The sequence below is a fragment of the Xiphias gladius genome, chromosome 22, assembly GCF_016859285.1.
Source record: "Xiphias gladius isolate SHS-SW01 ecotype Sanya breed wild chromosome 22, ASM1685928v1, whole genome shotgun sequence".
In the NCBI taxonomy this organism is placed as follows: Eukaryota; Metazoa; Chordata; class Actinopteri; order Istiophoriformes; family Xiphiidae; genus Xiphias; species Xiphias gladius.
The window spans coordinates 15,043,801-15,054,599 of record NC_053421.1 but is presented as its reverse complement, the minus strand read 5'-3'; the positions used below and the strand labels follow the sequence as shown (position 1 = coordinate 15,054,599).

Here is a 10,799-nt window from a genome sequence, read left to right as displayed (position 1 = left end):
CTCACTAACATGACTCGTTGCATCAGGGTTGTCTTAAATCATAACTTGATGTCATTTGTCAAGTAGTGAGGTCATATTTGGGTATTTTGTGTCATTTTAGTAGAAATAAGGCTTTACCACTAATGCTACTTGAATTAAAATCTTTATCAACAACTTAGACATGCCATCTAAACAGGCACTTACTTGTATTTGGTAAATCTCTGATTTCAAACCTGCTGCTGCCCACTGAAATCCACTTCCTTTGTTCAGTTACCAGTTACCAAAAAACAGACAACATCTAGCAAATTTTATAAACTGGACAACCTACAGAATATAAATAGAAAATACTCTATATTGACATTCTGCTTTGACTTTCCACTCAAAAATGTTTACATCTTTCTTGCACTGATCTATGTTTGACCATGAGTATTGAGTATATTGGTGCATGTTCACTGAGCTTCTTCTGAAGTCCTGTCTGTCCAGACATAACAATTCATCATGGTAAATCTGATTATAAGTTTATCCCTTGTAGATGACCCACACACTTGTTTCTGTCGATGATTAATACAACCTACCGGGCAGCCATGATGGATCTGGTAGGGCTCCACAGCTGAAGTTCATTAATAATTGGAATGTTGTAGAGTGTGAAGTAATGAATACTAATTATTGCTTTCATGGCTGACGGAAGACTACAAGCCAATCCATCAGCAAGGACTTTAATTTGGTGGAGTAATGGTTCTATCAATAGTACATTAATTCTGGCTTGTGAAGATATAGAGTTGAACCAGACCCAGGCCATGAGGAACCTGTGCTGTAAAATTGGGGCCTTGCCTGACATCTAAGGGGTAATTAGAGAAAAATGAAAAGCCACCAGGTTCGTCAAGCCAGTACTAATTTAATTGAAATGCAGGAAGAGATAAAAATTGGCTGCTGTTGTGGTAATCTGTCAAGATTATTTGTCTACAGTATAACTGACATTTGGGGCCAGAGTGAAGTTCTTTCATCAGTTGAGGTTGCAGTGCATGAAAGGTTGAGGTCGATGAGATCAGATGCATACAGACAGATTTCAAGATACAGAGGGTGTGCACTGCCATAATTCAAATGTTCATCATCATCATGATTCTTTTCTAATTTTATAAATCCCCTCCACTGTCCTTTAAAGGAAAGCACTGGTGATATTTCTAATTATCCTCACTTTCTCACTTTTAAAGTTAATGCAATAATAACTTATTATAGAAAGCCAAAACCAACAAGAGCAGATTTAACTCTGTTTGTTCTTGTCAGGAAGAAAAAACAGTATTACTATGTTTACAGCATATTGTTTGATTTTCAAACAATAGCTCTGAAAATGAAAGGTCACTCTTTACATCAGAAATAGTAGTTTGTCAAAAACAGCCCTGTTCCTTTACTTAAGGAATATAACAACACAGCGGTTAAGGTGATATTGACTTCAGCTATTTTTTTAGTTTTTTTTTAAATTCTCTTCTGTTTTCCAGGTACATTCAAATTGGGGGCAAGGAGCGTGAGTATAACAGTAACTTCCAACTCATAATGCACACTAAGTTGGCAAATCCCCGTTTCCCTCCTGAGCTCCAGGCCCACACCACCTTCATCAACCTCACAGTGACTCCTGTGGGCTTGGAAGAAAAGCTGCTGGGACAGGTAGTGTCCCGGGAAAGGCCTAATCTGGAGACCCTAAAGGTGAAATCCTTAAGCATTTAATGAAAGATGTAGACTGTTAAATCGACAGTAAATCATTTTGATGTTAGTGATTTTAAATGCAAGACCACAGTCTATAATATGAAATAGAAAAATCCATTAAAATGAATTGTTTTGTGCATGTTCCCCAAGATGAAGCTTACCACACAACAGAACCACTTTAAGATTGAGCTCAAGAGGTTGGAGGATGACCTGTTGAGTCACCTCTTTGCAACCTGTGGTAATTTTCTGGATGATATTTCTCTGTTGGAGCAACTTGAAAATAGCAAGACCACAGCCGCTCACATTCAGTACAAGGTGAGGCTATTACAGCAACAGTGTCTTCTCAGTTGTCAGACTGTAGTCAAGTGCATATGTTTTTCCTTTTTTTTTTATTGTTGTTTTTTTTTTTTTTTTTTTTTTGTCACTCAAGTGTTTTTGAATGTCACACAACAGCAAGTGCCTCATTTTATTGCATTAGCTACAAATGTTGTGTAGTTAGGAATATGTGTAATGAGAGGGTTTTGGAGCATGACTGAGAGCCTAATAGCTCATTTTGCGCAATTGGAACAAGCAGGTGGTGGAGGCCAGAGAGAACGAGACAAAGATCAACGAGGCTCGAGAACTATACCGCCCAGCAGCTGAGAGAGCGGCACTCCTCTTCTTCATCATCAGTGACCTCAGCAAGATTAACCCCATGTACCAGTTTTCTCTCAAGGTGAAACCTTTACCCCTGAAGTGCTCTCAGGGGACAAACATCATTTTGTGTATTATTTCAAAGAATACTAAATCCACTTTGACCAATATTCTGTTTTGATTCTTTTTTTTCTTTTCTTTTTGTAATCAATGCTGTTTGTGACTGTTGTTTCTCTTGGTGATTAAGACTTTGGACACAGCTCTGTCTATACAAATCAGCTTAAATGTGTGTTTCTATACCAAAACATCAGCATTTATTTTGTGTTTGGTTCTCAGTCCAGAGCAGAGCTCAAGGTCATGGCTATATGTATGTATTCCTTGTGATAGCACTAATCCTCCCTTTGGTTGTGTTCCAGACCTTTAACTCAGTGTTCAACAAAGCGATGGAGCGTGCAGAATGGGATGAGGATGTGAGGACCAGAGTGCACACCCTCACTGAGGCCATCACCTATTATGTATTCCTGTACACCAGCCAGGGCCTGTCTGAGAGACAAGTTAACCTTCTTGTCACACACTGCCTTCCAGGTGAGGGACTCAGGGCCGCCTAAAAGGTGGGGCCTCCTGTCGTCCTCATCAATCAAAGTACTTTTCTGCCCCCACATTAACTTCAATTAAAAGCAGTCGGCAGGACCATACGCTGCTATTGATTACCTCTCACACCTTGCTCCATGGCTGCTGTTCAGACAGTTGGTTCTGACAAGGGGGTTGGTTCTGATGGCATAATGCAATTATCTATCACTGCGCCAACTGTTTTCATTGTGTAAACCCTGGTGCTCTGAAGGCTGTCCTTCGTTTGGCTTTTTTACATACAGAGGCACTTATTCAGCCTGTATGAGTTTACCCAATCTCTTTGCCAGAGTTTTCCTGCAGTCTTCAATTGTTGTGAAAATGACTGAAAAGAGATCAATGCAACATAGATCATTACAAACTGCTCTAGGTCCTTCCCCTCAGATTCTGCTCAAGCAGGGCCTGATTGATGCTCAGGAATTTGACTTCCTACTGCATTTTCCTGTGGAAGCTAGCAAACTTAGTCCTGTGTCCTTCCTCTCTCCACATACCTGGGGAGCCATTAAGGTACAGTATAGGCTATTAACATATCATCACTAGATATCATTTTTACACTGCTAAGAGATTTTTTACAATGTCTGTTATTGGATATAGACAATTTTCACAATGATGGACTTCAGTGGGCTGGACAGAGACATGGAAAGCGCCCGAGGAAGATCATTGAATCCGGTTGTCCTGAAAAGGAAAGACTTCCCCAGAAATGGAAGAACAAAAGTTCCCTCCAGAAACTCATTATCCTTAGAGTACTTCGCCCTGATAGGATGACCTATAGACTTAGGTGAGTAAATGACCAAATTAAATCAGTATTTGTAAGTATTAAACAGTACATCACTCTGCTTTTTGACAATGTTTCCTGGCAGGGACTTTGTGGAAGAGAGCATGGGAACAAAATATGTAGATGCTGCCAGGCTGGAATTTGACAAAGTGTATGAGGAAAGTGGCCCTTCATCCCCTGTCTTTTTTATCCTCTCACCTGGAGTTGATCCACTCAAAGATGTCGAGAAACTAGGTACTATGTTTGTTGTTTGTTATTTATACATCCTGATCACTTGGTAGGGATAAATATTCAAAATAGTCTTTCTTTGCAGGTTTGAAGCTGGGATTTTCCACTCAGCAGGGCACTTTGAACAATGTGTCCCTGGGACAAGGGTAGGAGGAGGTAGCTGAAAGGGCTCTGAGGAATTCTTCTAAACTGGGACACTGGGTCATTCTGCAGGTGGAGAATTTTACTATTCAGTGACTAGATTACTGTAGTGACTTCAGGCTGCTCTTCCAGCAAGCCTTTAATGCATCTAATGATATTATCTCATCCCCAGAGCAAGGGAAATAAACTCAATTTGGTTCAATAAAAAACATAATTGGCTGGATCAGCTCCACAAATTCCTCCTCTTAAGGGAGAAGCCTGAAGCCAAGTGAGGGTTTTCTTACTAGTTCAGAACACAGGAAGATATTTTTTGGAATTAATTTTCCTCATATGATTACAAACATAAGTAAACATAAAAATGTATTTTATCAGCTTAAAACATATTCTGACTCATCTTTTTTTTTTTTTAGTATTTTTGAAACTTTTATTTTCCAGAATGTACACCTTGTGGCTTTCTGGTTGACCTCTCTAGAAGCGTTTCTGGAGACAGCAGCGGTGGAGAGTCACCCCAACTACAGGGTTTTAATCACCGGGGAACCAGCACCGAGCCCCGAGAAGCATGTGATCTCCAGAAGGCATACTGGAGAATGCCATCAAAATCCCCAATGAGCCACCCACTTGAATGAATGCCAGTCTGCACGCAGCCCTCAACAACTTCAGTCAAGTGCATTGAAAATTTAAAATGATTTCTTTAAATGCATTACATTTGATGGCATTCAGTGTAATCTGTCTATCTTACCCTATCTTTCTCTTTCCAGGACACTCTGGATATGTGTTCTAGAGAACAGGAGTTCAACTCGCTGTTCTTCTCCCTCTTCTTTCATGCTTGTGTTACAGAGCGTGGTAAATTTGGTTCCCAAGGATGGAACCATAACTACCCCATCAGCGCCAGAGACCTCACCATCTCAGCAAATGTCTTGTACAACTACTTAAAGGCCAACGCCAAAGTATTTTTAACGCTATTTTTTAAATATAATTCAATATTTTCATTTTTTTATTTCTATTTTGTTAATATTTTTATTGATATTTATAAAATGTTGAATTTTTTTTTTTACTACTACTTTCTTAAGCTTTGTAAATTTATAATAATAATGGTGATTGCAGTGGCATTATTGTCAGACAGGGATGCTGAATCACAGTACAGTGTCTCCAATTACTTATTGAAATCTTTTGTTCCACTGTTATTTGTGAAAAATGTTCATTTCCATCTTTTTTCTTACATTTCTTCTCTTATAACGCATCCTATAATTTAGCTTTATTTCATGAAGACAAAAAATCCATTCTTAGGTTGCTGTACCCCTCACAACTCCTAATGCATTTCTCTTAGAACTCCTATTACTCTGGTCACAACCAATTATGTCTCCTAGGTATTCTGCCCTCCAAAAACGAATGTCCTTCATTATGTTAACCAAACAGTAACCTGTATGTGCGTATACAGAGAATTCATTAGGAGGGCAATGAAGCGTTATCCTAAATGTAATTACATGCAGCCAATGTGACAGTTCACAACGCTACATAAGTGATCACTGCAATTAGAGCTGATGAAGGAAGCAATTTGCAAAACAATACAGGTACAAATGATTGTGAACCTCCAGCTTTTGTAATTTGTTATGAATCACAGGTTCTTTTCTTCCTCCTTCACCCTCACGGATCATAATCTCCTGCTGAGGAAAAGACTCTTCTGTCATACCTTAGATCAGTGTGTGTAAAGAAACATAATTTTGTTACATTTCCCTACAGTTATCATTATTAAAAGCGCTCATTTGGTAAGAGATCATATAGTTACTGCTTGAAGTTTCAAAGGAGGAGTGGAATAATGCAAAAAAAGTAAAACATTTGTCAGATGATCCTGAAATATTATTGATATCCTTGGAAAAACTTTAATACCGTAACCTTTGTCTTTAGTCTTTATAGTTAAAGATGCTCCTTATTAATTAAAGGCAACATTATTATTATATTTGCAATGTTATATTTGTATATAAGTGTATCGTATGCAGGTGCCTTGGGAGGACTTGAGTTTTCTTTTTGGAGAGATCATGTATGGAGGACACATTACTGATGACTGGGATAGAAGACTGTGTAAGACCTATCTGCAACAATTCATACATCCAAAAACGGTGAGTTGCAATCTAAAGAAGAATCGATTCTTTTTTTTTTCTTTTTTCATGTTTGGTTTTAACAAAGCTATTGCAATAGAAATTTGAACAGGTTTCACTTTTATAATTTTCAAGATTTAAAAAAATCTTCATTTCATTCAACTTATTAATTGGGATACAGACTTGACATTGGGTCATGTTCAGTTTTGTGATGCCAAAGAGTAAAGAAAATGTGCGGTTTTGAATTGCTTGGTGGTGTTGTCAAGGTAAAGGGTGCCCTCTTGGGATGTAAAGCAAAACTGCAGTATTGCATTTAAAGTCTTTGCTACTTCGGATTTTTCTGCCCTCACTCAGGTAATGTTAGCTCTCTGCGCATTGCACCAAATTTGGCTGCTAGCTGCTGCATGACACACCACTAAAGGCATTATAAGCGGATTATTTGGTACTTTTAATTGATAGATGCTTCCATTTGAATTCATCTGTTTCAGTCCCACAGAGGACTCATTAGCCCTCTGCCAGTTTACCTTTACTACCAAGCTATGCCAAGTCACCACTCTTCCTCCCAAAAAGCAGTTTTAACAATAAGATATTAATCAATGTGTTTTGTTGTTAAGTGCAACACAAGGCTTGCGCATGCCCTGCTGACCATCATATTAAATTCTAAAACACACAGGATAAGCTTTGCTTGCATTAGGCTTTGCTAAGATTTATGTGGGTGATTTAGGTTAAAGTTTCATTGTCACCATTTTTGCTTAACATGAAATATAGTACTGTACTTTATTTCTTTTTTATCTTTGTATTCTTAAATTTATTAATTCTTAGTTTGAAGGGGAGCTTCTTCTGTGTCATGGGTTCCTGGCCCCTCCATTCATGGACTAGAGTGGTTACCACAGTTATATTGACAAGCATCTCCCATCTGAAAATCACACTCTGTATGGTCTGTATCCAAATGCTGAGCTCGATTACCTCAATGTCACCTCAGACAACCTCTTAAGGACTCTGCTGGAACTGCAGCCACAGGACTCCTCCAGAGGAGAGGGGGCAGCTCAAAGCACAGATGAGAAGGTGTGAAGGCAGAGAGAACCATTACGGGGAAAAAAGCAGCTGAGAATACAGTGACCTACCTACATAAATAACCTAACCGTGTTTATTGTATTTGACAGGTGAAGTTTGTCATTGAAGACATCCTTGACAAGCTTCCTGTGGAGTATAACATGACAGACATACTCACAAAGACAACAGAACGAAGACCCTACCTTTTATTGTGTTTCCAGGAGTGTGAACGAATGAATTTCCTGCTAGCAGAAATAAGGAGGTCCCTTAAGGAGCTGGATCTTGGTCTGAAGGTACAGTCTACTGTGACATGTCCAATAACATAACTCTGTTCTATCTACAGTAATATCTTGTATCATTAATGAGGGGTTCTCTGGCCACAGGGAGAACTCACCGTCTCTTCCAGTATGGAGACTCTGCAGTTTGCCCTTTTCAATGATTCTGTCCCAGATTCCTTGGCCAGACTCGCTAATCCCTCCACTAAAACACTGTCACAGTGGCAACTATTCCTTTCCAGTAATACTATATTTTGTACTTCATCTGTCCTTTCTTATGTTCTTTACACTCTGCACTGTTCATTATAACAAAAAAAAAATGTCTTCAAACATAACGGAAATATTAGGGTGACCCTTGCAGACCCATTGTAATGGCTTCAGGCAATGATACAAAATTTTGTTAATTGATGGTTTGTTTGTTTTTTTGTTTTTTTTTAAAATAGGTTTAGTGATCTCATGTGTAGCTGTCATGACGCAAGACTTTGTTCTACCTGCAGTTGTTTGGATCTCAGGACTTTCTAACCCAAAGTCCTTTCTCACAGGTAATGTCCCAGCCTGTGGACAGGACAAGGATTTAGATGAATTATGCACCAGAAGCACCAGAAACATTAACATGCAGACTTATTTTATTTCCAGCTGTGCTGCAGAGCATCGCACGCAAGAATCAGTGGCCCCTGGATAAGACAGACAGACTCTGACTGTGGATGTAACAAAAAAGACAAAAGACGACTTTGGACATCCACCATGGGAGGGAGCTTACATCCACGGACTCTTCCTGGAAGGTTAGAATTAATCAACCCTAACATCCCTCCAGTAAATTCTGCTGTACTGAATTGAGTATTTTGAAACATATTCATCGGTAAAATGAGAACCCCTGTCCTGTGTCCCTCTAGGAGCACGCTGGGACATTCAGTCTGGAGTCATCTTCGAGGCAGTTTTGAGGGATCTGACCCAGGCCATGCCAGTGCTGTATGCTAGGGCTGTGCCTGCAGAGAAGCAAGAACTCAAGGGTACTTACAAGTGTCCAGTGTACCCCACTAAGCAGCGTGGTTCCATATATGTTTGGACCCTACACCTCCGAACCAAACATCCTGCTGCCAAGTGGACTGTAGCTGGAGTGGCGCTGCTGCTGTCTGTGTGAGACGTTATGGGAGTGTCAGGCAGTGAGTCCTTTAGTGTTTTATAATATTTGCCAATAGTATTCTGAAAACAGTGTTAAAAAAATGATATTTTTAGACAGTACTGAATCCGTGTATTGCCATCCTTTTCCTCTTTATCATGTTTTTGTGATGATTACTAATATAACAGACACAATTATACGCTTTAAATATTGCATTACTATTATTGTATTCGGTTTAGTTTATATGTGACAACACTGTTTTTGTAGTGTGTGTGTGTGTGTGTGTGTGTGTGTGTGTGTGTGTGTGTGTGTGTGTGTGTGTGTGTGTGTGTGTGTGTGTGTGTGTGTGTGTGTTTTAGATTTGAAGATAAAGTAAATAAAGAAGTGGAGATACATGTTTTGCCAGTGTTGAACCTGTTGTATCCCTGTCCAACAATGTTGAACCTCTCCCTTGAGATGGTTCAGTCTGGGCATGATTTGTTGAGAGCTTATGTCTCCATTTTGGACCATGTAATTCTGGAGAGGGAGCATATTTTATTGGAAGGTCAAGATTAAAAAAGCTCTCTGGCTGCCCTCTACTAACTGAATGATACACAATGCCGTCTGGAGGGTTCCCGGACAGAATTCCCAGGAGATGATGTGCACGGTCGCTATTGACTTTTAAATGAGGTGCATTTGACATTGACCTTTTGTATGGCAGAGGCAGAATACTAACAGACTAGTGTAATTCATTCAGCTGGGCCTGTTGGAGAAACCTATTCAAAGACACTGATAGCTTTCTATGAGAAAGCAACACATTAGATTGCCAATCCTTTATCTGTCTGCACTCTCTGTTAGCATCTGATTAACTTAATAAGAACCAAATAAAACCTTTAACTTTGAATGAGCCTAAAACATAACAGTTTTCTTATCTAAAATAAACGGATTTAAACTGATTTACTTGAGGTTAATTGAAAACCGAGATGTTCAGATTAAAGTTTGACTGTATTATGCAGATATACCCTAAGGAGTTTGTGCATAGGATGTTGTATATGTTTTAAAGTCTCCTGTATGTCAGAGATACATTAAAATATTGCAGGAGCTCCAGAGGCAATCATACAGCTCAGTACTAAACTGAGAAAAATATTTTAATCAACCCAAAGAAAAGGTGCTTAGCGGGAATTTTATGCAGCCATGAAAAGGAAGGATAAGGGCTGAACCAATAATAGGCTGCATTTATTATTCAAAACAAGCTTATTTTATTATTTTTATTTTTTTGAACATCCATTATTTGTTTTGTTGTAAACAGACTGTTTTAGAGTAGCAACTTTATGATATTGATATACCCAGGAAGAAACAGGACAGGTGTAATTATTATCTACGATAAACAAGTGACATTATGATGTACAATTTACAGCCACTGAATCAAACAGGTTTGTTTTTTTTTGACGGAAATCAGCAGTCTTTTCTTCTCAAATGAGAATTTCTCAAACGCTAATAACTGCTGTGTTGCTCTTAATTTCTCCCTGCAGCCAAATTGGCTACAGACAGACAAGTGGAGGATGGAGGATTGATTCTGTGTATTGTATTGCACAGGGGAAATGAAGATCCAGTCTTCCTGTAGTTTCTTTTCATCTGCCCTCTCTTCCCCTCATTAGCACGCCATAGCAGCTAGCCAGTCATTTGATGACAGGGAAATGATACAGTGCTGGCAGTGTTTGGGAGGAAATGGCTGGGTACGGAGCCCGGCGCAGCAGGGGTCGTGCCACAGATAGTCATGTTAAAGGCCAAGCAGGACACCTGGTTAAAGTCAGCAAGGGCATCTGGGTCACACCTCCGCCTCACAGCACCCAAGGAAGACACTGTGTACTGATGGTTTTGTTATCCAAAAAAAAAATCAACAAAGATCCCACATTTGTATCTTTTTGTAAGTCACTGATTATGTGAAGAAGCAACTTCTCATCAAGTTAAATACTGTGCCTTGACAGTACAAGTCTAAAGTTGCTATATTTTAATATACAGGAAAATGAAATACTGTTTCATATTATAAATTGATGAAAAATATTACAAACATCAGTGTTAAATTTTAGAAGAGGATGTTCATACATAACAGTTTTAGATTGTCAGGACCTGATTGGCTCGCGACAAAAATGAGCTGTAGACCCCTACTGACCAACAACCCCATCTTTCCC

At 39.1% G+C, this 10,799-nt stretch overlaps 1 protein-coding gene across 1 annotated transcript in view; it reads left to right on the top strand.

Annotated features, from left to right (window-relative positions):
- LOC120783974 (dynein heavy chain 11, axonemal) overlaps positions 1–8,649 on the top strand; it is a 37,817-nt gene extending 29,168 nt beyond the window's left edge. Inside the window, 22 exon segments of the mRNA XM_040117381.1 lie at positions 1,476–1,680; positions 1,831–1,995; positions 2,255–2,395; positions 2,730–2,854; positions 2,856–2,898; positions 3,325–3,447; positions 3,535–3,577; positions 3,580–3,718; positions 3,801–3,949; positions 4,029–4,156; positions 4,520–4,651; positions 4,653–4,748; positions 4,843–5,031; positions 6,082–6,201; positions 7,003–7,245; positions 7,344–7,526; positions 7,617–7,732; positions 7,952–7,978; positions 7,980–8,050; positions 8,145–8,194; positions 8,197–8,290; positions 8,402–8,649. Coding sequence (XP_039973315.1) covers positions 1,476–1,680; positions 1,831–1,995; positions 2,255–2,395; positions 2,730–2,854; positions 2,856–2,898; positions 3,325–3,447; positions 3,535–3,577; positions 3,580–3,718; positions 3,801–3,949; positions 4,029–4,156; positions 4,520–4,651; positions 4,653–4,748; positions 4,843–5,031; positions 6,082–6,201; positions 7,003–7,245; positions 7,344–7,526; positions 7,617–7,732; positions 7,952–7,978; positions 7,980–8,050; positions 8,145–8,194; positions 8,197–8,290; positions 8,402–8,649 — 2,830 coding nt within the window.
- Positions 8,650–10,799: the final 2,150 nt, after the last annotated feature.